Source organism: Nannobrachium achirus (genome assembly GCF_963921795.1).
Source record: "Nannobrachium achirus genome assembly, chromosome: 6".
Classification (NCBI taxonomy): domain Eukaryota; kingdom Metazoa; phylum Chordata; class Actinopteri; order Myctophiformes; family Myctophidae; genus Nannobrachium; species Nannobrachium achirus.
The window spans coordinates 58,775,098-58,799,021 of NC_137815.1; the positions used below are offsets into that span (position 1 = coordinate 58,775,098).

Consider the following 23,924-nt stretch of genomic DNA (forward strand, 5'->3'; position numbering starts at 1 on the left):
GTGTTTTGTGGTGGCCCCTATGGGCAGAAAAGAAAGAGGGCGCTCCATAGGTGCATGTGGGGTTCATGATACATGGCGTTTTTGTTTGAGGTTCATTGTCACATGACATGACTCATAGAGATGATGAGACAAAAAAGGAATCCAAGGATTTGTTTTAGTGACCCAGAATTAATGCAACCTGTGCCACGATGACTTGGAGTGTCTTTCTTGGCGGGAGTGTGCATGCAAAGTCTGATTTCCAGCTGCGTCCAAGATTATCTGTACACACACATACATTCAGTTCTGTTAGTTGAATAGTCACAAATATGTCTTTGCTACCCAGCCTGTCAAACAACATCTAGTATGAACAAAATAATTATGAAACAAGCTGTTGCTCTCTTGTGAAAGTTCAGCTGCAATGCATGCACTTCTCAATGGGCCACTCTCTCAATAGGCAACTGCCATGTCTTTATGTCCAGGGAAGTCGGTGGACATGGAATCAGGAGGATTGATGCCTCTTGAATACCACAGGACAACTTTGTCTTCTTGACACTGGCTTCCTGGGATGTCCACACTGACAACAACCCTGACCTGCCGGTGAACCCTTATTAAACGAGAGAGAGAGAGAGAGAGAGAGAGAGAGAGAGAGAGAGAGAGAGAGAGAGAGAGAGAGAGAGAGAGAGAGAGAGAGAGAGAGAGAGAAGAGAGGGAGGAAAAAAGTAGTAACTGAAAACAAACAGATCTTGCCACCTCATGAGAAAGCCTCTGTTTGAGGCAAGCTGCATACAGCTTGTCTTCTATTACAGCTGTCACTCAAAGTAATAGCCAGTTTATAGTAATGTCAACATTATGTCACTGTACTCACATTGCTTTCATTCCTGTCTTGAGCAATACTTGTTTTGTCCTTCTTTAACTTTGCTGCTAATGGTGAGAGGTAGGAGGAGTGCAGTTCCCTTTTGACTCCTGTATCTTGTGTACTGGCACTGGCACCTCTCCCGTGTCCTCTGAGGGCCCTTGTATTGGGGCTGTGGAAGAGGACAGCAGGAGCTGATTGAGTCCCCCTGAATGAGGATGCAATGGAGGAGGATAAGGGGGCTGTTTGGGGTCTTGTTCCTTGCTTGCCCAGCTTCTTGTTCATGGCAAATGCAAACGTCCTCCTGTCGTCGCTCAGTTGGCGCAGGCGGCTTACCTTCTCCTGCTCCAACGCCCGGAGTGTCTGCAATGTAGGGTTGAGAGATCAGTCGAGTCTGATGTGCTGGAGAAGCCTTGAGATTCATTATAACATTATACTAGTGCCTGCATCTTGGTGTGCAAAGATAAGATGATGAATTTGAGTTTGTACAATATGTGTTACTTTACTTTTTGTTTTTCAGTGTAAACCTGTGTTGTGTTCTCTTCTTAGACCAGTGTGGGCTATCTCTGAAGGATCTGAAGAGATCTTGACAAACATTATAGGGGGCTGTAAATGAGTGACCTGGCCTTCCTGTTACCATGGGTACCATTCAAGTCCCTATTTCAGAGACATCATGTTTGCCTAATGTTTTACCAGCCTGGCATCAAGGTAAGTAGTAGTGGGGCTGAAAATAGAGGCCTTTTCTCGGACACAATGTTCAATGGTGTGAAACTGTCACTTAATTCAGAAACAGGAAAAACGGATTCCTGAAGGTTGGCAACTGAAAACAATTATCAAAATGCAGAGGTTTTGAAATCAACCTTTGAGTCTTTTGGACTTGGGCTTGATTTATACTTGGTTGAGTGACCCTAAACATAGTCAATCAACCAGCTCAAAGCGCCACATTGCACCGCTTTGTGAGCGCGAAACACACACACACGCACGCACGCACGCGCGTGCGTGCGTGTGTCACTTCTGTGACTTGAATGGTTAAATGTCACATTGTATTCACTTCAGTTTACATTAGTAGTTAATAACTATTTAGATTAGATGACACTGGACAGTTGACAGAAGCCCATTAATAAAAAGCAGCTTATTTGGCCAATATGATTAGTTAAGGCAAAACTCTTGTACATTTAGGTAGTGTTTTCACAAAGCCTAATAAAATATATTACAGCACCTTGTTTTTTTTCTTCAATTAAAACACAGTTCAAATGAAACATAATCCCTACCTTCATTAGTCGTTTCTGTTCCTTTGCGAAATTATTGACAGTCTGAGAGGCAGTCATCAAATCCGAGGCACAAAAAGAGTAAAATGGGTCATTTTGACAAAGAAACGAGAGGGATAGGTTTGTGTCCATTTTGTCAATGGATAAGAAGCGAAGAATTGTAACTAACTCTGCTAAGAAGTGCTAAGAAGTGCACTTGTGTACCAATAAGGTCCTAGAGGGGGCCACTGATGGAGGGCGGGTTTACCTTTAGTCCAACCCTCCAAACAGATCTCAGGTTTCTATGGCTCTCTCTCTCTCTCTCTCTCTCTCTCTCTCTCTCTCTCTCTCTCTCTCTCTCTCTCTCTCTCGCTCTCTCTCTCTCTCCCTCCCCCTCTCTCTCTCTCTATTCAAAGGGGCTTTATTGACATTGGAAAAAAAGTATGTTTACATTACCAAAGAAAGTTTGAAATAAAAACTATCAAAACGTGTCTCTACCAGGCCAGGAGTGCCTACAAGTGCCCGCAAGCATGTCGACGTCTCATTAGTCTTGTGTACAGTTAGGGTTACTAGGTTTGGGGTTGGAGATAGTGTTCTTTCTAGTTTGGAGTAATGATACGTTGGAACAATGCTACACACCCGCACCATAGAAGACAGGGAAGCACCATAGAAGACAGGGAAGCACCATAGAAGACAGGGAAGCACCATATGAAGCACCATAGAAGACAGGGAAGCACCATATGAAGCACCATAGAAGATAGGGAAGCACCATATGAAGCACCATAGAAGACAGGGAAGCACCATATGAAGCACCATAGAAGATAGGGAAGCACCATAGAAGCAACAGGAAGCACCATAAGTAGTAGTAAGCCTTGCTGAGCCATGGGGCCCTTAGGGCAGGAGCCTTTTGTAGGCTATACGGTGTGTGCGTTGCTGTTCGCTAGCGAGCCTGGCTCTCTGGCTGACTGGTAACGTACATGCCATTGGATATTTGGGTCCCGGGTTCGCCTCCCGGCCGAGGCTACATTGGTGGCAGCGTTAGGTACTGTCGGGTGCTCCGTCAGTTCCTTGGTCGTTGTAGACCTTAAGCATGGTAGAAGTGTGAGGTAGCTTGATGTACAAGCACACCCCCTGGAAATGACGCTAGTAGGCCTATGTCGCAGCTCAGTGGCCTTGTGGTTAGAGTGTCCGACCGTGCTCAAGCTCTCTAATGAGACAGAGACGTTTGATCCCCGGCCAGGTCATACCAAAGACTCAGACTCAATGGGACTCAGTGCCTCACTACTTGGCACTCAGCATCAAATCTCTGCGACAGATTAGGAAGCATCATAGATTACAGGGAAGCACCATAAAAACACAATAGTAACATGGAAGCACCATAGATAGTAAGTGCCATAGATGACAGGGTAGCACCATAGGAAGCACCATAGGCCTTTGGCCTGGTGGAGACAATTAAGAAATGTACTGTATGTTAAATGGAAATGAGAACTGTGTTGCAACATTGCAACACTGAAATTAAATGTAATTTGTTTCAACTAAAGATATACAAATAAAAGTACAGAGGAATTGTGATATTGTCTTTATGACTGTTGTATTCCATTGGATGTCCTTTTCTGTCACAACAGCTCTAATCTGAGTTCCCAGATGAATTTATTTTCGCCACTAGGGGGCGAAATAAATACATCTGGGAACTCAGCTCCATGTGTTTTCACATTGCCATACAAGTACTTTGCCCAGCAGATATGGGAGTGTTTTTGTTATTAGCCATGTTTGTTCAAACTCTCTTTGTGTATTTGTAATCTATGAGTCTCTCTCTCTCTCTCTCCCTCCCTTCCTCTCTTTGTCTCTTACTGCAAAAGAAAAAGAAAAAGGCTTTCTAAAGTTGCAGAACCAAATCTGATCTGACAGCTTGGGAAAGCAATATCACTGGTGTTAAGTTGAATTACCGTAATTATTGTCAAGATCATTTTTTTAAGTAAGCCTTTATAAGTAATAATTTCACTGAAATGCATTTGTCATCAGTATCCTGTTTAGATTGGTCTTCAGGATGATGTGTTACACTTCACACACTATAGATACATTTAGGAGAGAAGAATTCAGAATGTTCTACCTGTGCATGAGTTTATCAAAATATGAATAAGCTGTTCAAGCATTTAAACCCTTCACCATAGCATCCTATTGACCTCTGAATCTGTTTAGATTACATATCCATTCTTGTATTTCATTTCATAATTCATATCCTTGAGGCTTATACTGTATTGCCAAACTTGTGCTTGATACGATGTTCTTATATTTTGTTGTGTCTATGTAAAAACACGGAGGGGTAAAAATGCTTCAAGCGTCCTGTATAGCAAAAACAGCTTTCAAAGTTTCAAAGCTGCCTCCTGGCCCACGCGACTTTTGTTATTGTAACAGCAGATGTGCTTTCGCGGAATTTGGCTTTTACATTCCCTTCTTGTTGTATCACTGCAAAAGAACACATCCAAAGTTGAGGAAAATCTATTTACAGAGTCTGGGGAAGCGAGTGGTCTGTCTTTGGTGCACATTATGTGGAGCAAATACCTCTTCGTCTTAATAATAAGGTCTTTGAAAGAGAAATCAAAAAATGTGAATCAAATTAAATGCATCATGAACAACAAATAATTTCCTGGCATCTTTATGGAGATCTGTAACATTAGTTGTACAGTAGCTACGGTACATATGACCGCAGGGTTTGCAACCCCACAATACAAGTGAGTGAGTTGTATTCTCTGGGCTGAACAAGACTTGTAGAAACTAGAAACCTGCCGGACATACAGTAAGTCATTGCCTTCTTGGAAAGAGGTGTATTAATACAAATCTGAGCGTGACATTGTTGGATCCCTCTGGTTAAGAAGGTGTGTGGATTTGGACAACTCAAGACATGAAGTCAAGGATTTTCACAGTAAAATATTCATTACAACACACATTCAGTGCAGCATGCAATTATTGTAAGGGATTTTTAAAGCCTACATTATAGTATACCTACTGGTTTGTGGTTTGAAGTGGGTTCAAACATTTTACCAAGAACCCTATCACAGTATAATTAATACTAATGTATTTTTATTTACAAATAGGGAAGAGCTGTTCTTTTTGTGTTCTCAATTGTATCGTGAACATTAGTGAGGACCAATTTATATGAAGATACGTTGAAAAGTGGTGAAGTAGTCCTTTAAGCGTTTTCTATCTGAAGCAAAATTGGACTCTAGTCCAACCCTCCAAACAGATCTCAGGTTTCTATGGCTCTCTCTCTCTCTCTCTCTCTCTCTCTTTCTCTCTCTCTCTCTCTCGCTCTCTCTCTCCCTCCCTCTCTCTCTCTCTATTCAAAGGGGCTTTATTGACATTGGAAAAAAAGTATGTTTACATTACCAAAGAAAGTTTGAAATAAAAACTATCAAAACTAGAAAAGTGTCTCTACCAGGCCAGGAGTGCCTACAAGTGCCTGCAAGCATGTCGACGTCTCATTAGTCTTGTGTACAGTTAGGGTTACTAGGTTTGGGGTTGGAGATAGTGTTCTTTCTAGTTTGGAGTAATGATACGTTGGAACAATGCTACACACCCGCACCATAGAAGACAGGGAAGCACCATAGAAGACAGGGAAGCACCATAGAAGACAGGGAAGCACCATAGAAGACAGGGAAGCACCATATGAAGCACCATAGAAGACAGGGAAGCACCATATGAAGCACCATAGATTCTATGGTGCTTCATATGGTGCTTCCCTGTCTTCTATGGCATAGAAGATAGGGAAGCACCATATGAAGCACCATAGAAGACAGGGAAGCACCATATGAAGCACCATAGAAGATTAGGGAAGCACCATAGAAGCAACAGGAAGCACCATAAGTAGTAGTAAGCCTTGCTGAGCCATGGGGCCCTTAGGGCAGGAGCCTTTTGTAGGCTATACGGTGTGTGCGTTGCTGTTCGCTAGCGAGCCTGGCTCTCTGGCTGACTGGTAACGTACATGCCATTGGATATTTGGTTCCCGGGTTCGCCTCCCGGCCGAGGCTACATTGGTGGCAGCGTTAGGTACTGTCGGGTGCTCCGTCAGTTCCTTGGTCGTTGTAGACCTTAAGCATGGTAGAAGTGTGAGGTAGCTTGATGTACAAGCACACCCCCTGGAAATGACGCTAGTAGGCCTATGTCGCAGCTCAGTGGCCTTGTGGTTAGAGTGTCCGACCGTGCTCAAGCTCTCAAACTTAATGAGACAGAGACGTTTGATCCCCGGCCAGGTCATACCAAAGACTCAGACTCAATGGGACTCAGTGCCTCACTACTTGGCACTCAGCATCAAATCTCTGCGACAGATTAGGAAGCATCATAGATTACAGGGAAGCACCATAAAAACACAATAGTAACATGGAAGCACCATAGATAGTAAGTGCCATAGATGACAGGGTAGCACCATAGGAAGCACCATAGGCCTTTGGCCTGGTGGAGACAATTAAGAAATGTACTGTATGTTAAATGGAAATGAGAACTGTGTTGCAACATTGCAACTCTGAAATTAAATGTAATTTGTTTCAACTAAAGATATACAAATAAAAGTACAGAGGAATTGTGATATTGTCTTTATGACTGTTGTATTCCATTGGATGTCCTTTTCTGTCACAACAGCTCTAATCTGAGTTCCCAGATGTATTTATTTTCGCCACTAGGGGGCGAAATAAATACATCTGGGAACTCAGCTCCATGTGTTTTCACATTGCCATACAAGTACTTTGCCCAGCAGATATGGGAGTGTTTTTGTTATTAGCCATGTTTGTTCAAACTCTCTTTGTGTATTTGTAATCTATGAGTCTCTCTCTCTCTCTCTCCCTCCCTTCCTCTCTTTGTCTCTTACTGCAAAAGAAAAAGAAAAAGGCTTTCTAAAGTTGCAGAACCAAATCTGATCTGACAGCTTGGGAAAGCAATATCACTGGTGTTAATTTATTAAGTTGAATTACCGTAATTATTGTCGAGATCTTTTTTTTAAGTAAGCCTTTATAAGTAATAATTTCACTGAAATGCATTTGTCATCAGTATCCTGTTTAGATTGGTCTTCAGGATGATGTGTTACACTTCACACACTATAGATACATTTAGGAGAGAAGAATTCAGAATGTTCTACCTGTGCATGAGTTTATCAAAATATGAATAAGCTGTTCAAGCATTTAAACCCTTCACCATAGCATCCTATTGACCTCTGAATCTGTTTAGATTACATATCCATTCTTGTATTTCATTTCATAATTCATATCCTTGAGGGTTATACCGTATTGCCAAACTTGTGCTTACACACCAATACGTTTGTATTATTATTATTGTCTCCACCAGCCGAAGGCTGAGGGAGAGTATGTTTTCCCCTCCGTCCGTCCGTCCGTCCGTGCGTGCGTCCGTCCGTCCGTCCGTCCGTCCGTCCGTGCGTGCGTCCGTCCGTCCGTCCGTTTGTCCGTTACCAGCTAATCTCCGGCGCCGTTGGCCCGGTCGCTGCCAAACTGTGCACACACACTCCCTCGACACCAATTCAGAACCTCTGCCCCAAATATTTCACATGGGCCTGTTCTAGCGCCACCAGGAGGCCGACTTTTGCAAAACTAACTTTTGCCAGTACTCCTACAGATTTTGTCCAAAAATCACGTAAATCAGTAGACAGTATCTCTACAGTCATGTGATCGACATGGATGTGTCAGATTTTCCATATTCCATCCTGATTGGCTAAAACTGTCTTTCAAAGTTTGCAGGATTGGTCAGTTTTGAATAAAATGCCTGAAATCCTGAACGCAGTGTGCGATTTTGGTGAAATTGTGCATGCACATTCCCAGTAGGCAGAGGAATAAATGCCACTTAAGAAAAATCAAATCAGCCTCATGGTGGCGCTATAACAGGCCGATTCATGTTTTCACCTATTACTCCACCGATTAGTGTCAAACTTTGTATGCGCACTCCTTAGAGGCCAAGGTAAAACCTTTTCCCTGCATTTTTTACATCAGCCTTTTATAGCGCCATCAGGAGGCCGACTTATGTAAAACACATTACATGCCTGACCTGGTGGAGACCTGTGCTCGGAAGAGCACTGCTTCTAGTTATTGTATTATTTTGTTGTGTCTATGTAAAAACACAGAGGGGGAAAAATGCTTCAAGCGTCCTGTATAGCAAAAACAGCTTTCAAAGTTTCAAAGCTGCCTCCTGGCCCACGCCACTTTTGTTATTGTAACAGCAGATGTGCTTTCGCGGAATTTGGCTTTTACATTCCCTTCTTGTTGTATCACTGCAGAAGAACACATCCAAAGTTGAGGAAAATCTATTTACAGAGTCTGGGGAAGCGAGTGGTCTGTCTTTGGTGCACATTATGTGGAGCAAATACCTCTTCGTCTTAATAATAAGGTCTTTGAAAGAGAAATCAAAAAATGTGAATCAAATTAAATGCATCATGAACAACAAATAATTTCCTGGCATCTTTATGGAGATCTGTAACATTAGTTGTACAGTAGCTACGGTACATATGACCGCAGGGTTTGCAACCCCACAATACAAGTGAGTGAGTTGTATTCTCTGGGCTGAACAAGACTTGTAGAAACTAGAAACCTGCCGGACATACAGTAAGTCATTGCCTTCTTGGAAAGAGGTGTATTAATACAAATCTGAGCGTGACATTGTTGGATCCCTCTGGTTAAGAAGGTGTGTGGATTTGGACAACTCAAGACATGAAGTCAAGGATTTTCACAGTAAAATATTCATTACAACACACATTCAGTGCAGCATGCAATTATTGTCTCCACCAGCCGAAGGCTGAGGGAGAGTATGTTTTCCCCTCCGTCCGTCCGTCCGTCCGTGCGTCCGTCCGTCCGTCCGTCCGTGCGTCCGTCCGTCCCTCCGTCCGTCCGGTTGTCCGTTACCAGCTAATCTCCGGCGCCGTTGGCCCGGTCGCTGCCAAACTGTGCACACACACTCCCTCGACACCAATTCAGAACCTCTGCCCCAAATATTTCACATGGGCCTGTGCTAGCGCCACCAGGAGGCCGACTTTTGCAAAACTAACTTTTGCCAGTACTCCTACAGATTTTGTCCAAAAATCACGTAAATCAGTACACAGTATCTCTACAGTCATGTGATCGACATGGATGTGTCAGATTTTCCATATTCCATCCTGATTGACTAAAACTGGCTTTCAAAGTTTGCAGGATTGGTCAGTTTTGAATAAAATGCCTGAAATCCTGAACGCAGTGTGCGATTTTGGTGAAATTGTGCATGCACATTCCCAATAGGCAGAGGAATAAATGCCACTTAAGAAAAACCAAATCAGCCTCATGGTGGCGCTATAACAGGCCGATTCATGTTTTCACCTATAACTCCACCGATTAGTGTCAAACTTTGTATGCGCACTCCTTAGAGGCCAAGGTAAAACCTTTTCCCTGCATTTTTTACATCAGCCTTTTATAGCGCCATCAGGAGGCCGACTTATGTAAAACACATTACATGCCTGACCTGGTGGAGACCTGTGCTCGGAAGAGCACTGCTTCTAGTTGTAAGTGATTTTTAAAGCCTACATTATAGTATACCTACTGGTTTGTGGTTTGAAGTGGGTTCAAACATTTTACCAAGAACCCTATCACAGTATAATTAATACTAATGTATTTTTATTTACAAATAGGGAAGAGCTGTTCTTTTTGTGTTCTCAATTGTATCGTGAACATTAGTGAGGACCAATTTATATGAAGATACGTTGAAAAGTGGTGAAGTAGTCCTTTAAGCGTTTTCTATCTGAAGCAAAATTGGACTCTTAGGACTTAGAGCATCCTCTTAGAATGTCTGTCTGTACAGATGCATACTTGAGAATAAAGGATCATGATAGACTTTTTTTGTCATTAGGGTGTTACAAAACACCTAAATCATCTAGTGCAATGAACTCAACCGTGACCCATATACTGGCCACAAGAAAGGCTTTGCAGGAGCCTGAGCCAAGGGCACAGAGTAGTGGAGGAAATGGTGGAGCAACAGGAGTGTGGAATTAGAACTACTAGAATTTCGGGCCCCCTTCGGGGGCCCTCAAATCTAGAGCTCGGGCCCCCTCCGGGGGCCCTCGCCGTATACCAGCAATGAAATGGATTTGTAATGGGCAAATATGGGTAGTTGAGAAAAAAATTTTTTTTGAGAAAATTTTTTTTTGAGAAAAAATAGTTTTTTGAGACAAAAAAAAAATTTGAGAAAAAAAAAGTTTTGTGAAAAAAAAAAAAGTTTTGGCCTAATTGTGTTATTATTATTACTATAATAGGCCTGCCAATGTTTTATTTTCATTATTTCAATGTTTTCATTTTAGCAACACACACACACACACACACCCCTACACACACACACACACACACACACACACACACACACACACACACACACACACACACACACACACACACACACACACACACACACAGACAGACAGTATGTTGCTGTGAAGAGGTGAGTGGGCCGAACTCTAGATGTGAGTGGTCCGAAGGGCCGCCAACTTCTTGTAAGATACAGGCTCTCGGCTAGCTAGGCTCTCGCTGCGCGCCCGTCACTGCTGAAGCAAACTGTAACCTGATACTTTCGTGACGAAAATTGCGTAGGAGAAGCTCTGGGGAAAGATTTGCATAGTAAAGCCACACATTACTTTTCTACAAAGTGTACATCTTGCGAATACAATAGGTTCAGGAGAAGCTGCTAGGAACATTGGGATAAAAATGCGCGTTTTTTGTGCAAAAGGTGGAGTCTTTAGATGCAGTGTAAATGTGATTCTATCGCGCAGGATGCGTAAAAATATTTAAAGAGCGTCGCTGTGGGTTATGGCTGCTGAGATTTTTGAATCCTGTCCAATAAGTATTTACACTGCAGTCCACCGTCTGTGACATCAGAAGCTAGACCTTTCTAAATAAATGGAAGGAGGATGGCGCATTGCTAAGATCAGATTTAATAGGAGATCAACAGTGAAGGAGAGGAAGAGAAAACTAACTGGCAATAATGGACAGTGGGGGACTCCGTGCAGCTTGGCTCCTTGCTCCTTTGTATCATCACTCAGGTGAGGGCTGGCAACCTTGATGCTTCCTCAATTTAGCAATTCTCAATTATTTTGGCATATTAGTATTCTAAAACCTTTTAATCATTTCTGTATCAGACATTATTGAATGTTTCTATATCAGTATGATTTCTGTATTAGCACCACAGCCAGATCAATATACAGGCCTCTATGGTCCTGCTATGATGGGAGGTTCTTTGCAGAGTATGAGAGTAAAATGGCATGCTGTTGTCAGAGCTAACACTCAGACATTCTGTGACTTGACTGGTTGTTTGTACAAGACTACTTGGTTCGTTTCATAAGATAATTCATATTAAGTGCCTGGAGCTTGAGAGTCTGACAGTTTGCTGGCTTCTGTGAATATGCCTACAGTAGGTGTAATAATTCTGTTTTGACACATTCAACATAAACATGCCATACTGTGGATTATAGGAGTGATCACACCACATGATTTGGAAACTACCATCAGTGGGTGGGTGGACTTTATTCCACCATATCCCTCTTTCTCCTAAATTTGTCTTAGCTAAGTCAACATACAAAAATGTGATCAGCTAAGGCACAATTGTAATGACAGTGTCTCTATAGCTGGACCACAAGGTGTTTAACCTCGTGTTGCCAGGCTTTCCACCGCGGAGGAAAGCCTGGTATTCATATATAATAATATCATAATTATATAAAAAATAATACCTGTGATTGATGTTGAGGTATTTATGGACATCTTGTGTCATATTTGTGTAAACGCCCATGAGATAAGAACACTTTATAAACTCTTGCATTTTGTACCTAGTCAGAGGGGGAACCCAGCATTGTCTGTAATCTGTAACCTCTGTCCACTGTCCAGTTCCTTTGAATACAATGGTCTATCATCAAAATGTCTGTCCGAGTCTTATTTCTTAATATCTCATCAGATTTTCTTAATCTAACAGTGATTGTTTAGTTTCCTTGTACACATTGTGACACACTGTGATGAAATGCTGTGATTTGCGTTCTCTTTGATCAAGATAATTGACTTCCTGTTCTCCAAATTGTCTCTAACATAACTTCCTGCTTTATCCACACACTTCAGAAGCAAAAGCAGGTTAAATGTTCAGCACAGTGCCGCTGCAAGAGTCATTTGTGTCTCAACATCCTTAGTGATGCAAAATTGTTGATGGCTGAAGATACACACATCTTGTTTCAAACCGGATGCCCAAATGTCATTTGATTTAGTCTGATCCCATTATCAGATAAAGCAGGGGTCTTCAAGAGGGTGTCCGGGACCCCTAGGGGGTCCTGAGAGTTACTACAGGGGGTCCTGCAAATCTTTGAGTCCTTTTTTAATATTAACCACTTGAACCGTAGTGTCCATATTCACAGAACTTTAGCCAAAAATAGCAGATCTACCTGCTCACAACGCCTCGCGCTGCGAGGCATTGTGAGCTTGTAGATCGTCTATTTTCAGCAAATTGCTTTGGTGTAGAGGGGGAAAAGAGTAGACTAAGTAGTGACTTAGTCTAGAGACTAGTAGACTACTGAGTGAAAGGTCAAGTTTTATAAGTATTGACGGTTCCAGTGGTTAAATATCTGAAAACACAAATTGACATGAATCCAAAATACACTGATGATTGTGCTTCATCGCTCTCTCAACTAAGGGTCCTTGGACTGAAAACATTAAAGAAAAACATGAAAGCCATGTCCTACCTTTCAGGTGTGCTGCCAGTCTTGTGGCTGGCCATGCCAGTGCCAACGACCTGCACCCCGCTGCCCTCCCCCGGTCCCCCTGGTCCTGGATGGGTGTCGCTGCTGCCAGGTGTGTGCTGGACAGGAGGGTGAAGCCTGCACTGACAGGATGCCCTGTGACAGCCAGAGAGGGTTGCAGTGTGACTACAGCGCCAGCTATCCCGGAGGTCCTGGAGAATGTGTGGGTGAGGGCATACATTTATTTCCAGTGGAGCTGTTTTAGGTTAGATCCAGCAGTGTTGGAAATGTATTTCTGCTTGAAATCTTTGCCGGATAAATGCAATAAAATTTTGATCTAACAAAATATCAACCCATGGACACAAATAATGTGTTTTCCACGATAGTCATACGTTATCGAACTTACCTGAATAATTAAGTAAATTACAACAGTTAAATGATTAATCACTGTGCACGGTGTAATGTTGTGTCCCCCCTCTGCCTCTTGTCATTTCTACTATGTATTTTGTTACTGATGTTTTGTGTGTGGCTGTAGCAGGGGTGAAAGCCCAAGACAAATTTCCCTTGTGGACAAATAAAGTTTACCTTACCTTGAAGGACAACTTTGTTTTTTTACAACAAGGTTTCATATTTTAGATTGTAATTAGAGAAAAGAAAAAGTGAGTGTTAAAATGTTTTCATTTGCTTCGTTCTATTGTTTTATCACGTTTACTGTGCTAAAATGTGGGGCATGCGTACGCATGGGGGCATGCGTACAAGTGGCTAAATACGGGGCGGCATAGCTCAGGGGTAGAGAAACTGCTATTAGAGCACGAAGGGTATAAATCCCGAAGGGTTCCCAGTTCGAATCCGGGCTCCCCCTGAGTTAATGTCGAAGGGTCCTTGGGCAAGACTCTGAACCCCTAATTGCCTCCGGTGAGTAGGTTGGTGCCTTGCATGGCTTCCTCCGCCACCGGTGTATGAATGTGTGTGTGAATGGGTGAATGTAATGCACAATCTATGTAAAGCGCTTTGGATTAAAAGCGCTATATAAATGCACCATTTACCATTTATGTATTTTTAGACACAAGCCAGCAGTTTCTTTATTGCTATTTACAGTAACACTTCTAGCCCCCATAAGTCACATCCAACCATGAAAGGTTGTGTTGTATCTTGAGAATGGGCTTATTCTGTGTAAAATGACATATTTAGCCACTTGTACGCATGCCCCCAACCACTGAAATAAGAATCTCTAAAACAATAGAAAGAAGTAAATGAAATCATTTTAACACTCATCTTTTATATTATTTTACAACCTAAAATATGAACCCTTGTTGTAAAAAACTAAAGTTGTCCTTTAATAAGATATGAATGTTGCAAATTCGCTCAATGAGCAGGTTTACAGTATATCTATCTAAACAGAATCTTGACTGGGAAATGTGTTGTAATCAGAAATTGACGTCATGTAACATGACATATCAGAGGAAATGGCTTAACAACATATTTCTTCGTTTCTACTATCCTTGCATTGTTTTGTCTTTTATCCTCAGTGGGAGGGACTAAGACAAAAGGAAAAGGCACAAGTGAGGGAAACAACAAGGATTTAATTTCTAGACCTGCGATAAAGGTTTTTGTCATGTTTTCTTGGGGAGCACATTCTCTCAAGTTCATGAGACCAGAGAACATAATTATCTTTCTAGTTTGAGATGGACTTGTACCTGAGGTCACGTAATCGCACCCTGTTGCCCCTTTCTAGCTTGAAATAGGCATTACCTTTCCAAAATGAGAACATAATATTGGAAATCTATACTTCAAGTTATTACCATAAATGTTCTCAGAACTAATTACAAAATAACGGTTGTTTATTCTACTAATATTAACCTAGCGCTGTTACTTTACGAGAGCATTATTTCGCCAGCAGTGTCCTGTATTTTACAATTTACATCATCAACTATGGGATTAAGGTGTCTCACTGGGAATAACAGTACAGCACTTAGAACACAGTCATTGATTGGCCCGGTTACAGTGCTATTTATAGAAATCAATGTGTATACAAGGAAACCAATGTTGTTATTTCAATAGTAGAAACATTCTGTGGCTAAATTCTCTGGATAAATACTGGCTTCAAGGCTACTATTTTCAGCAAAGATTTTCAAATCTATCAACAATAATAACATAATGTTCCACTTAGAGATGTTACCGATCAATCGGCAATGGATCGGATCGGGCCGATCAAAGCGTGATCGGCGATAATCGGTGGTTTAGATCAAAAGGAAAATTCACCGATCCGATCCGATCGGTGCATCCGATCAACCAGCCGTTCAATATGCCCACTTGAGGCCATTTTGGGGTATTGATTTCCACAGTGCTGAAGGAATAATTAGTTACTGCTATGATAATAAATACATAGTAATGCTGGTAAATAACTATAAGGCAAATATATAAATGAATTCATGAGTGAATTAATTAATTAAAGTTAAAACATTAACATTTAGAAAATATAAATAATATATAAATAATAACTTGATCGGATCGGTGCTCGGTGATCGGTTCCAAAAAACCTGATCGGACCATCCCTGGTTCCACTAGGTAACAGAACAGCACTTGGATCGCAGTCCTTGATTGGACTAGTTACATTGCGATTTATGGAAATCAATGTGTATAAGGAAACAATCAATGTGTATAAGGAAACAAAATCTGTATTCAAAAGCAGATTGTCTTGCAAGAAAGACTGGATTCAAGCCTATTTTTTAGAAAGACTTTTCAAATCAATCTGCAACAATAACATGACTATGATCACAAAAGTAAATGCAATACATGCAAGTAGATTTTTATGCCGTAGCCTACTGAAATGAACTGAATCAATTCCTCAAAAATGAACAGTGCTTTGGATATCAAGTACTACAGTGCTACTGTGAATTGTAGTCAATGGGCTAAGCATGCTAGATCACAAGTATGGTCCTTTAATATCAAGTTAAGTAGAGTCCGTACCATGGACACTCCATGAAATCACCCCCTCTGCTCTTAATGCCTCACCTCGCCCTGGATTTGGCACCTTGGGCATTCCGTATGATCCTCACCCACTTAGGTGAAAACATTTCCTCTCCACTCCCTTTCCTGCGGTCAGGTCAGAATGCACTGGGTTGTGAACTGAACGGAATGAGGCTTGAGGAGGGCCAGACATTCCAGCCTTCATGTGCCCAGCTGTGCCACTGCCTGGGTGGAGGAGTGACCTGTGTGCCCCTGTGCACCGATGACCTCCTGATGCCGCCTGCCAACTGCCCCAAGCCCCACCTTGTTCGCTTGTCAGGACAGTGCTGTGAATGTGTGAATGTGTGTCTAGGTCTAATGGCAAGAAATATAACTTCAACAATGACTGTTGCAACAAGTAATAATGTTGATACAACTACATCAATGATGATGGTTACCAGTGACACACTGTTTACATGATAGGAGCCAATGGGTAGCCAAATCCCAAATGTGAGCGCTTTGAATAGATTTACTGAATGTTTGACACGATACAGTCTGTCTGTCTGTGTTTTCGTCATCCAATGGGAAAACCCTTGAAAAAACACAGGGTGACGTCATCCGATGGTAAAACCCTTGAAATAGCACAGAGTGATGTCATCAACATGGGTGATGACTTTGACCTTTCAAATTCACCAAAGGCCAAAGATTTTGTTGCCAAACAAAAGACCATATGACTATGTGGACTTCCTCTTCTTTTCATGGTGCGTATTTTTGGTCCAGCACCTGCAAATATTTTGGAGATGTGCGTGCTTCCTCCTCTGCTCTGAATACATTAAAACGCCCATTATTTTTTCTGGTGACTCATACTACCCACCTAATACGTGAGCAACATTAACAATTTAACATTGTTAACTGCTGCAGTGTTAATTTATCTCTGAGAGGGAACAAATGGAACCAACATAATTCTCTGCGGTAAACAAACACTCTAGCACCAAGATAAACCGGTTCCAGTGGTTGTCCTAGGATATCTGCACCACCATTCCATCAATCCCTGGCACTGCTTTGTTGCACGGCTTGCACCTACTGCACACTACATTCAACCCTGGAAGCTGACTGTGGTTTCCTCCTACTCACAGAGGATGCACAGAGAAACACTGTGGCTTTTTCCATGTTCCATTCCCACCAAGACTGGCATGCCTGCCTGAGCCCGCCCCGATTCATACTTCATCACATGAAGGTGTTGCGTGCCCGGAAATAGCCGACCTACAAGCTCTCAACACATTGCGGATCCGACACATTGTGAGCTTGTATTTCTGCTATTTTGGTCTCGTGGGACAGACAGAGTATGAATCAGCCATGAATCAGTGATTTTCAAGCGAAAGGTGTGTATAAATTTGATCTGAATGACTCAGACTGTAGGGGAGGGTGGGGCCCGTTGTGCAGTGGGGCCAGTTGATATTCTTCATTTAAACCAATAATATATCATATAAAATACTGCCAATCAGTTTTCTGACATCTTTGGACAGCCCCTTCCTGTTCATGACGATTGCAAACATGTGCCAAGCTCATTTCACTTCATTTTGGGACCAGCTCTCAAGCAAGCAGGTCTTTTCACCAACAGCTTGTTGGCTAATTTTCGTCTAGCTCTTTGAATTCAGTCGTCAAACAGTCACAATATACCTAATTTTAATCATCTATCGGTCCTCTATTATGTCATGTAAGTTTTAACCCTCTGTATCAAAAAGCAATATGTTATTTTAGGTCTTACAGAGAATTTAGTCAAAAGGGGTCCGTTGTGCAGCCCCTTCAAAGATATACAACTGATTAGCATAGAGGCTAAAGAGACTTCTCTCATCAGCTGGGCAGAGTTTTTGGTGGAATTTGTCTTTTCTCATTTTAATTTGTGTCTAATGCCTGCAAAACACTTTACTGCCACTAGTTAGTCAATAGGCCTATGATATGATGAATTAGACTATGCTTATTAGGCTACATGCAGTGTCTCATGTGACATTTCAAATCTCTTAACTATTTATTAAATCATTCTATGAAAATGAGACAGATAATTAGGCTTTTTGCAAGTATAGGCCTACTTCTTATGAATGGAGAGACGACTGCACAGTGAAGATGGTAAGAGGAAATTAGTTTTGCCCAGAAGTTGCAACAATGGCCAACCTGACTTCATGGTTAATGAATTACATTAAGAGTAAAACACAAGTTAAAGAAAACATGTCTCTGAACACATACTATGAGTTAAAAAATATAATAAATGGTTAACATAACCGTTTTATTTAATTTAGAATAAGCAGAACAATTGGCCCATACAGGGTCACAATCGACCCCGCCAACGGGGTCCATTGTTCCGGTGCACATATTATTTATGAAGATAAATTGTGGCTTATAGGTTTGAGATTGAATCAAATAAACACCACCAATAGTTGACAGACATCTCAAAGTTATTAACTTTGCATTTTTGTCTCAATTGAGCAAGTATTTGTTTAGTAATGGAGTAAAATGTAAAAAAGGTCACAACAGACCCCGCCCTCCCACACCCCCAGTTACTGTGAAACAGTGATTATAAGGCAGAGGGGGGTTTCATAACGCATGGTACGATTGTGCATTATGGTGCTATTAATCAAGGATCGTTTTGTTTTTGTTTCGTTTTTTCCTTTTGTGCATCACAGGGATCAGGCATGTGCGTGAGCAGCTACAAATCTTCCATCTCTGTTCGCCTGGAGCATCAGGGTTGCTGGAGCACACAGGCCTTCCGTCCCAGGTTCTGTGCCCCGGCGTGTCCCCAGGGCCACTGCTGCAGGCCTTACCACACTCGGACATTGCGCGTGGTGTTCCTCTGTCCCCAGGGCAGGCTCAGCCATCACCAGGTCATGATGATTGAGTCCTGCTCCTGCAGCAGCTACAGGTGTCCCCAGAAACCAGTGGTCAGGGGGTCCTCAGCCTGGTTGTAGAATAATGGACATCCAGGTTGAAGACAGAAAAGTGGACAATAAAACAAGACAAAAAAGGGGTTTGGTCAGTAATGTGAAAAAACTGAACAAAAGGTTTAGTGCATGCGTGCGTGTGTGCGTGCATGTGTGCGTACGTGCGTGTGTGTGTGTGTGTGTGTGTTTTGGGGGTGCAGGGCAGCTTTAGAATGACTGATGTGTTGTGAGCAGCGATGACGGACATCTGAGACAGCAGGGTATCCGATGGACATCACTGTGTGTGTGTGTGTGTGTGTGTGTGTGGGGACTAGTGTGTGTGTGTGTGTGTGTGTGTGTGTGTGTGTGTGTGTGTGTGTGTGTGTGTGTGTGTGTGTGTGTGCATGTGTGTGTGTGTGTGTGTGTGTGTGTGTGTGTGCGTGCGTGCGTGCGTGTATGTGTGTGTGTGTGTGTGTGTGTGTGTGTGTGTGTGCGTGCGCGCGTGCGTGTGTGAGCGTGTGTGTGTGTGATAGAAATAAAGATCTCTTTGAATTTTGTAAAACAATTACTAAAGCAGAAAATGACTTTTGTGGCTGTAGTTGAATACATTCCATCAGTTTTAGTATACTATACCAGTAAGACTCCCTAATCGGGAGATAAGCGACCGTTGGTCGCTTATCTCCACAAATATCACAACCTCCACCTCTCACGTCATACGGGTAGCCATAGTTACACCTGGAATGTTGAATCTCCATATATGGAGATAACCTACGCATCACACAAAGTCTGACCTCACCAGCCCATACTTGGGCATGGACGACTTATATCTCCATATACGGAGATGGCCATATATGGAGATACGATGACATCACAGAGTCCACAGCTGATGATGTGGCGTGATGTCATACAATACACAAACAAGCCCTATATACTGATGCGGAGATATGAGCAGGGCAAAGGTGTGACGTGTGACCGACCGACGGACGGACGGCCGGTGGAGGTTTTCATAGTAAACTGCTCCCTGACGGTCGCAATAAATAGACCTAATCACTATTCACTTTAAACAACAGTATGGAAATATTAAAAGTAAAATTTAAAATGAAATGTCTGCATATTCAGTTGTTTATTAACTTTTATTACAGCAATACTAATACATCAGCAGGAAGAGGGCGGGTGTCAGTTAAACTTTTGGTTTCATATTCAGGAAGTTTTTTTCTGATAAGAGAGAGGAGAGAGAGAGAGAGAGAGAGAGAGAGAGAGCGCAGACTGAGGCAGAGAAGGCTATATATGCAAGCTGCATGTGTGGTTGATATTTTCTGTCAAGTGTTCAGTCTGGACTGACGATTAAAAACGGAAGAAAATGTTAGACCACGGAAGCCTATCGAACTTGACTGAATGTGAAAAAATTAATCGGCCTTTTACGCACGCGTTTTTACCCGCGGTGTTTGTGATCGTTTTCCTTGTCGGGACGATTTCCAATATCTGGGGGCTGAAATGTGTGTGTACAAAATGGGAAAAGATGGGAAACATCAACATTTTTATGCTGAACCTCGGAATAGCAGACTTGCTGTACCTTTTCACCTTGCCATTTTTGGTCTCCTATTACGCACTCAACCAAAAATGGATATTTGGAGTAACGTTCTGCAAAGTAACCAGGTTTTGTTTTAACCTCAATCTCTACGGCAGCATCGGCTTCCTGACCTGCATCAGCATCTACAGGTACCTGGGCATCGTTCACCCAATGACAACCAGGGGGAAAATCAGCAGTCGCCACTCTGTCGCAATAAGTGCCCTTGTCTGGTTCTTAGTGTTCATTCAGATACTTCCAGATATGTTTTTTGACAAGGCTCCAAATAATTCTTCAGTTGCATGCTTCGATACAACGGTGGACCAGCAGATGAGGCAATACCTGCATTACAGCATTGGATGGACAATAACTGGATTTGTCATCCCATTGCTTATTATTTTAGCTTGCTATGGGCATATTATACTAGCCCTTACACAGGACAAACACAACACTTCTGACAATAACACTGTTTTGAAACAGCGGTGTTTGAAACTTGCTGTCGTTTTGACAGTATTGTTCTCCATTTGCTTTATTCCTTATCACCTATTTAGAAATCTAAATTTAAAGACGAGGATTTTGAAACTCGATGGGACGTGCAATGCCACTTTTGATGACATCTACATTGCCCATCAGATTGGACGCGGTCTGGTTAGTCTAAACAGCGCAATCAACCCTTTGATTTATTTAGTGGGGAATGATGATTTCCTTGTGCGCTTTCAGAAGGCAAGCAAACAAGCCAGACGATCTATTGCTGGTTGGACAAGTGCAGTCATCTACCGCGAAGCGGAGGCCGAACTTTCACCTGCATTCACACCACCTTGAATAAAACTGGTCTTCTCTAAGTTCTTCTAGCCACAGAACAACATTTGAGTCATCTGTTTGTTGTCTGGCTTTCCCCTGAGGGAAACATACCAGCCATGACTATACTGATGTAGGCTAATCTTTTGCACTTCATAATGTTCATGATCCTATAATCAAATTGTCAAAACTAGGCTATGCTTTTAAAACGGCAGACATAGCTCAGTCACTTGTCTGCTTGCATGTGATGTTAAAGCATAAAAGTGACAGGGGTGAAACTCATGACCGTTTTCTGAATGGTTTTTCGTTTTCAAAGGACAAATTCATTACGTGTCTTCTTAATTAGTGGAAGTTTTAAGTAGGCCTAATATAGGCTTTCTTTTTTTTTTGTCTTTTTTTTGTCTACTGTTTAAGTATTACAAATGCATTCTTAACCTTGAATGTCTTATAGCCTAAGCCTACATTTTTATATTTTGATGCTCTTTCATTTTATATCTTCGTCAGCTTTGGTGTTTTAGCCAGCAGGGTTGCTTTGTGTCATGGATAATGTACATGTACAATTGTAATGCCTGATGTCATTGTCAATGTGTTAAACTGACCACACAACACCATCAATGACGTTGTCCTATCCCTCCAGTATAAGAATACGAATCAGATAAGATAATGAGTTCCTCTATTTGTTTCAATGCTGCGATTGTGCTATTTTGTCAGTTATCAGTTGCTGCCCCCCCCCCCCCCCCCCCACACACACACACACACACACACACACACACATTTTGTAAATAAATGTTTTATAGTTCTTATGTTTTCCTATATGTTGAGAGCATGTTGGCATTGCTGTAGATTATTAAACTGAGTACAACCTGTATGATGATTAATGCTTAATGGTGATACAAGGCTACACAAAAACGGTTGTCAAATAGTTCCATACATTTTTGAGAGATGACATTATGACAATTGCAGTGTCAGTCATTATTATATAAAATAATATGAATTATTATTAATACATAAAATATATCGATTATAATTGTATTACCAAAATAGAAGATTTATGTATAGTTAGTTTTTGTTTTTTAAATATAATTTGTTTTTGAAAATACATTAAAACATTTGAATACATCAGGGCATAAATGGTTAAATAATTGTAATATTTCTAACTTTGATACCCTGTGAGCCCTAAGAAATATGAGTAAACTAGTGTAAAAAGGAAAGTAAAAAAAAAGGGGCAAACTATAGACAAATTATGTAAGTCCTCAAAGTACTTTCAACTGAAAAATAATATTTAAATCAAAGTACCGGTAGTCTTTACTGCTTTGTTTTTCCCCCGTAGGCTACTGTTGCATTCCAGTCTACTACTGGTCACATGTTTTTCAGACAAGGCAGTCGACAGTCAGGGAGTAAAGTTACCTCACCTTGCTGCAACTGCAGAGCATGACCTGGTATTTGACCTCATGGATATGCTTCATGCTTGTGCAATGTGCATGCATGCACACAAGGCCATGCACTCGATTATCAAATGCAATATTTGAAGTAAAGGACAATCATATAGTCAAAACCTGAATATTGCATGGCCCTTAAAGCTGATTCAACCCATTTTTACTACATCCACAATATGTAATTTTGCCATGGTGTTCCACACAGCTATAGGCTTGCAGAAACAAGCCAAATTCCACTTGTAAATAAAAAACATGTAGAAACATGTCCTTTGAGGGCAGATAATGAAAGAGACAGCAAAGGTGAGATCAGGGGAATAACACAGCAAACAGTCTGCCCGGTCAGGAATCAAACCAGGGACATGCTGAAGAAGGCATTTTGCGGCCATGCTTTGTGCCCTAACCTTTTGGCTATTGTGTTGCACGCTGTATTTTATCATTAGATTTTTCATTAGATATAGATAGATCAGAATTAAAAGTTATGTCCTTTAAAATTACTTGACAGTTGACATTTGTCTCTTCTGCAAACTTCACACACATTTGACAGAATTCCTCTGATGGCCAACGCCAGCTTCTGATTTCCTCAGCTTCTTAGGAAAGACAGATTTGTAGGAAAGCATGTTTGAATCCAAATTGTGTTTTTGTGTGAAACTACAGCAATGGCAGCAAACTACATCATTTTAAATCTGTCAATGTCATTGAAGTCTTGGTGACAGACAAATGCATAGGAAAAGAACCCTAGAGCTCAATGCAAACAAAAACAGAATATCTGTTCTTCGGCCTGTTTAAAGAGCTGCTACCTTTTAGCCACAGGACCTCCATCAGGCAACAATTCTTCTTAAAGGGGCATGACACCTGGCCTTAACCATTAGACTGTATTTAGATTGTCTATAGCTCTTAGATAGTCAAAGCCACTAATTTAGCAGCGTGTGTAGTTAGTCTGAAATAACACAATGTAATTGCTATTTAAAGAAAACTCTGTGCCCTTTGGGCACTGCACTGGCCTACTCAGGAACAATGCACAAGTCATAATTAATGCAAGTTGGGAATGCCTTTCCCAAACAGTTATGTGATACCCACTGAATTAAATGTATCAACATGTTACTACTTCCATTACCATATAGACACCTGCCATATGGGGAGTTCAATAGCATAAGAGAAAGTGTTCTTCATGTGAAAAGAGAACTGAAACAATACCTTAAGCTCGACTCTGACAGATGTTGTGCCAAACTATTCACAGGACCTGGCTGGGAGTTGTACTTCACAGCTTTGCTTCAAGCTTTTCCTGGGAAAGAACTGTCATCTATACGAACAACGGCAGAGAAAACCCCCCAGCCCAATTATTATAAATGATAGCATAACAATGAGACAGGATGTTATGGCGGGTCAGTGCAGTGGACATTCAGCTGATCAATCTAGATTTCAAATAATGACCGAAATGAACCCGGGTCATATCC

At 41.6% G+C, this 23,924-nt stretch overlaps 2 protein-coding genes across 2 annotated transcripts; both read left to right on the forward strand.

The window, feature by feature from the left end:
- Positions 1-1,516: 1,516 nt before the first annotated feature.
- Positions 1,517-18,717, forward strand: LOC308287204 (CCN family member 3-like; the record flags this gene model as incomplete). The annotated part of the gene is made up of 5 exons (XM_080728321.1): positions 1,517-1,540; positions 11,099-11,131; positions 12,816-13,032; positions 15,912-16,081; positions 18,436-18,717. 5 exons carry the CDS (start codon positions 1,517-1,519, stop codon positions 18,715-18,717), a joined length of 726 nt encoding a protein of 241 aa, XP_080584447.1.
- A 1,358-nt stretch (positions 18,718-20,075) lies between these two features.
- LOC308286662 (P2Y purinoceptor 1-like) lies at positions 20,076-21,339 on the forward strand. Its single transcript, XM_080727757.1, has one exon. The coding sequence runs from the start codon at positions 20,189-20,191 to the stop codon at positions 21,056-21,058; it is 870 nt and encodes a 289-aa protein (XP_080583883.1). The 5' UTR covers positions 20,076-20,188; the 3' UTR covers positions 21,059-21,339.
- The last annotated feature ends 2,585 nt before the right edge of the window (positions 21,340-23,924 follow it).